Source organism: Capsicum annuum, chromosome 2, assembly GCF_002878395.1.
Source record: "Capsicum annuum cultivar UCD-10X-F1 chromosome 2, UCD10Xv1.1, whole genome shotgun sequence".
NCBI lineage: Eukaryota > Viridiplantae > Streptophyta > Magnoliopsida > Solanales > Solanaceae > Capsicum > Capsicum annuum.
Window position 1 is genome coordinate 58,642,413 of NC_061112.1, and position 4,378 is coordinate 58,646,790.

Consider the following 4,378-nt stretch of genomic DNA (forward strand, 5'->3'; position numbering starts at 1 on the left):
TTTCCAACTACTGTAGTTAGAAATATAATAATTAAATAAATATATTACTAAATATATAATCAAACATTTATACAAGAATTAAATAATTATTTAAACAAATTATTAACTATGCATTTTCGACTATTATAGTTGGAAATATAAATAATAAAATGTATTATATATATAACCGACCGTTGTAGTAAAAAAACTTAAATAATTAAATATATTAAAATTACTATCCGATTGAAGTAATTGGAAATTTATATTTAACATAGGCTAACGCACCACAGCAACTTTCCCAATTCTCTCTGAGGCTTTAAGCGCCCTCTCTCTAAGCTAGGGCTCTCTCAAAAAGTGGAGTGGTAACGGGGACGGTGAACCACGCTATTGTAAATTTTCTTTTAAGGCTTTGTGGTTGTAAGATCATGTTTTTAAACCGCAATACCTGGGTAAGTTCTCTTTATTAAGTGCGCATTCATTTTTTTCAACCACTATTCTCATCACAGACAAGAATTGAGGGAGTAACGACAAATAGGGGCGGTCAATTTACTGTTGTGTTGGAGGTAACTTTCAAAACGTCATAAACTAACACATTGTAAGATTGGTGTTCCTTTAATTTCCAAGTAACCCCCTCTTTTTATGGTTGATGTTAGAAAGGCGGCCGGCGACACCCTTGAATATCATAAAGTCCGCTTCTACACTCAACTATTAGTCTATTACTACTCTCTAGACCCCATTTTGTGGAATTATACGTCGTCGTTGTTTTCAGTAATCAAATGATGCTTACTGCAACTTTTGTATTCTTATCTTTTTCTCTTTGTTATCATATGTATCTTTCTTTTGTGTTTTAACCAAACCTAGGATAACTAGACAATGCATTATTGTTACCTCGACAATGATATTTGCCTACCTTGACAAGTACAAATTGCTGATTGAATAAAATGATAAGGTGTCAGTTTTTAATTTGCATTTTGAGTTGATGGAAACTTTTGTTGTCACTTGTCATCAAAATGAGAGAAAGGACCACACTTTTTGGTTATAAAAATCTCCAGTCATCGCGTAAGTTTACATCAAAAAGTCCTAAAAGGTTTACTCAGCCGTCGAATTGTCTTAGCTCGATGAATGAATCTATTGATATTTCCTTAATGATCACGAACAATTCTTCTCCTGTTACAACTTTGACTCATATACAGTGGTGTTTGCGTTGTACAGTAATGAACATGCGTATTTTGATCGTGAACAGAATGGTTTAATTAGGTCATATCGAGGACTTCTTATGGATTGGTAACGACACTATTTTGTAAGTTAAATGTTATGAACCTATGCATGTTCTTTGGCTTATTCCGTATTACGCTTGTTTACTTTGTTCGATAGGAAGAACATGTGCAGGTTCCCTTAGCCTCCGTCAATCGCAATCTTTAAACGATGGTGAGAGCTTAAGTTTTGAAGGGGAAACGTTTGAACTTGGATTCTTTAGTCCAGGAAGTCGAAGGATCAGTTCTTGGGCATTTGGTATAAGAATATCCCTGTCAGGACTGTTTTTTGGGTGGCAAATAGGAAAACACAGATTAAAGATCGTACTGGAGAATTGATGATTAACAACACGAGGAGTGTTGTGATTACGAGTAGGATTAGTGGTGCTATTTGGTCAACAAGTTCTTTCACGGATGCTAAAGCTCCTGTTTTACAGTTTTAGATTCGGGGAATCTTATCGTAAGAGATGAAAAGGGCAGTAACTCGGATGTTTATCTGTGGCAAAGCTTTGATTATCCGTCTGATACACTGTTATCTGGAATGAAGTTTGGTTGGGATTTACGATCTGGTCTTAATAGGAGGATCTCTTTGTGGAGGAACTCTGATGACCCCTCCCCCGGAGAACTAAGTAACGGGATAGAGCTCCATGAATATCCTCAGGCGGTTATATGGAAGGGCTCAAGAAAGTACTTCCGCGGTGGTCCATGGACCGGAGATAAATTTAGTGGTGCTCCTGAATTGAGGGTGAATCCTGTATTCGATTACAGCTTTATATCGAACAAAGATGAAGTGTACTACACCTACCGACTGAAGAACAAGTCTGTCATTTCGAGGTTGGTCTTGAACGAGACAAGCTCTTCCCGACAACGATATATGTGGGTTGGAGCTGATCAAGCTTGGAGGCTCTATGCATTAGTGCCACGTGATTATTGCGACTCTTATAGCCTTTGTGGTGCGAATGGAGATTGCGTAATCAGTGACTCACCTGTTTGTCAATGCTTGGAAGGTTTTAGACCGAAATCATCAGAACGGTGGACTTTGATGGACTGGTCTCAGGGATGCATCCTCAGCAAGCCATTGAGCTGCCAAAGTAAGGATGTTTTCAGAAAATTTTCATCAGATTACTCACAGATCTTCTCTTCTACCTAAAATACAGATACTAGAACAAGATCCTACATATCCCGAAGTACTTATCGGAAGGGGAACAGCATTGGCGTTTCAAAGAGAACTTGATGCAGCTATTTCTGATTTTACAATGGTTTGCATTATTTGTCCATTTATCGGCTGGGGAACAGCGTTGGCGTTTCAAAGAAACAAATGCTTCTGCTGCTGGAATTTTCCATTGAAAGGAGGTGAGTTGACTATACTAAACATATGCCTTCTTTGTGTGCCTTTAAGTTGATCAATATTCGGTATTGGTGAGCTCGATAACAGAGGAAAGTGATTCACAAAAGCTAGATGAAAAAACACGTGAATCCTTGGATAATCAATGAAAGGTGGATGCAGATGTATCTGCTGATGATAGTATGCACCTATTCGGACAAAACTGATACCTATTGTTTTCGTTTAATGAGCAAAGCCTCACTTATAGGGATTTTTTGTATCTTCTTAAATGGCACTAAGTAATATCTGTCGATTGTCAGCATATTTAACTTCTCTTTGAAGTGGCTTTTTGTTTTTCCTAGAAGTGCATATTCAAGTGATATACATGGCTTGCGTTAAACAAAGCCATAGCCAGCCTTACAATGGAGTGCAGTATGGAGTGTTTAGAACTTAAAACATTGTTGAACTATAGTGTTCAAATCTAAGTTTTGTATGAGATGGTAACATACAACGATTCTGGAATAAAGCATTCTTAAGTTTCCAGTTGTAACATACATGTAATATGTATCTCTGACTGATATAGGCTGTATAATTTGTTTCCGCAATTTCAAGTTCCTATTCAAGCCCTGAAAGAACATCTGTCAAAGGAAGGCATAGAATGTAACGACATTTTTTTCTATAGAGCAGCTCGATATGCAATCCTCTGCTATTGTCAATCCTCTTCATTGTCATAAAAGTTTTGTTCTCTCATAAACACCAACGTATATGGAATCAATAGCAGTTCCCACTTACCCTTCATGTGATTTGAACCATCTCACCAACAGGGCCAACTCCTATGTTAATATTTTGTGAAGTTAGCAAGTGATTTTTTAGCTTTTGAACGTAGAAGATCAATGATATCTCATGATTTTTGCTTCCCCTTTATGTAACTGTTCAATCTTTGTTATGTAATAAATGAAGCAATTTGCTTCCCATTTTCTCATGCTTCTTCATTTGTATGTAAACTGTTAACTTTCCATGTTACTTGTTACTACATTTTAGAGAAATCTCAGTCTTGAGTGTGAGATTATAATTACATGTTACTTGTTACTACATTTCCTGTGTCGGACGAATGATAGTTAAAAAAGAAAAGAAATTATAATTATTAAATAGTTATTTATTAAGTTTCCGACTACAGTAGTCAGAATAATTATAATTATTAAATAATTATTTATTAATATTCCGACTACGTTAGTCGAAATAATTATAATTATTCAATAATTATTTATTATTTTTCTGACTACCGTAGTCGGAACAATTATAATTATTAAATAATTATATATTAAGTTTCCGACTATCGTAGTCAGGACAATTATAACTATTAAATAATTATCTATTAAACTCCCGACTACCGTAGTCGGACGATTTATAATTATTAAATAAATATTTATCAAATTGCATTTTATATTTCCGACCATAGTGATTGTAAACTTCCGACTACTGTAGTCGAAAACTTTTTTCCAACAAGCTATATTCCGACTACCATGAAACAATCGAAAAGTAGTCGGAACTACCTTGTTTTCCGACCACATTCTGACTACATCAGCTATCAAAAAAATAATATTTTCTAGTAGTGATTTCAAAATAGGGAATTGGCTCTAAAAGCAAAACAAATTACCTGGTAACTAAACTATCAGCTCCAGAAAGTCATAAATGACTTGGGGAAGTTATAAAAATGCTTTAAACCGCAAAGAGTTGTGGAAATGCAGGAAATGACCTAGAGGGTCACTACAAAATACAAAATGAATCTTATCCTAAACTGTGAAGGAGAAATTGGTTGGTA

The 4,378-nt window shown here is 35.4% G+C and overlaps 1 protein-coding gene across 5 annotated transcripts; it reads left to right on the forward strand.

Annotated features, from left to right (window-relative positions):
* The first annotated feature begins 289 nt into the window (after positions 1-289).
* LOC124895874 (G-type lectin S-receptor-like serine/threonine-protein kinase At4g27290) lies at positions 290-3,572 on the forward strand. Of its 5 annotated transcripts, none has more exons than XM_047406300.1 (3): positions 290-428; positions 1,192-1,263; positions 1,354-3,572. In XM_047406300.1, exon 3 carries the CDS (start codon positions 1,774-1,776, stop codon positions 2,380-2,382), a length of 609 nt encoding a protein of 202 aa, XP_047262256.1. In that variant the 5' UTR covers positions 290-428; positions 1,192-1,263; positions 1,354-1,773; the 3' UTR covers positions 2,383-3,572. The 5 variants fall into 5 exon arrangements, with proteins under 5 accessions (XP_047262256.1, XP_047262253.1, XP_047262255.1 ...); XM_047406299.1 differs by having other exon boundaries at positions 294-542; XM_047406297.1 differs by having other exon boundaries at positions 1,192-3,572.
* The last annotated feature ends 806 nt before the right edge of the window (positions 3,573-4,378 follow it).

Excerpts from the sequence above, each read along its gene's own strand:
- LOC124895874 (XM_047406297.1), top strand. The coding sequence starts at position 1,774 with ATGAAGTTTGGTTGGGATTTACGATCTGGTCTTAATAGGAGGATCTCT.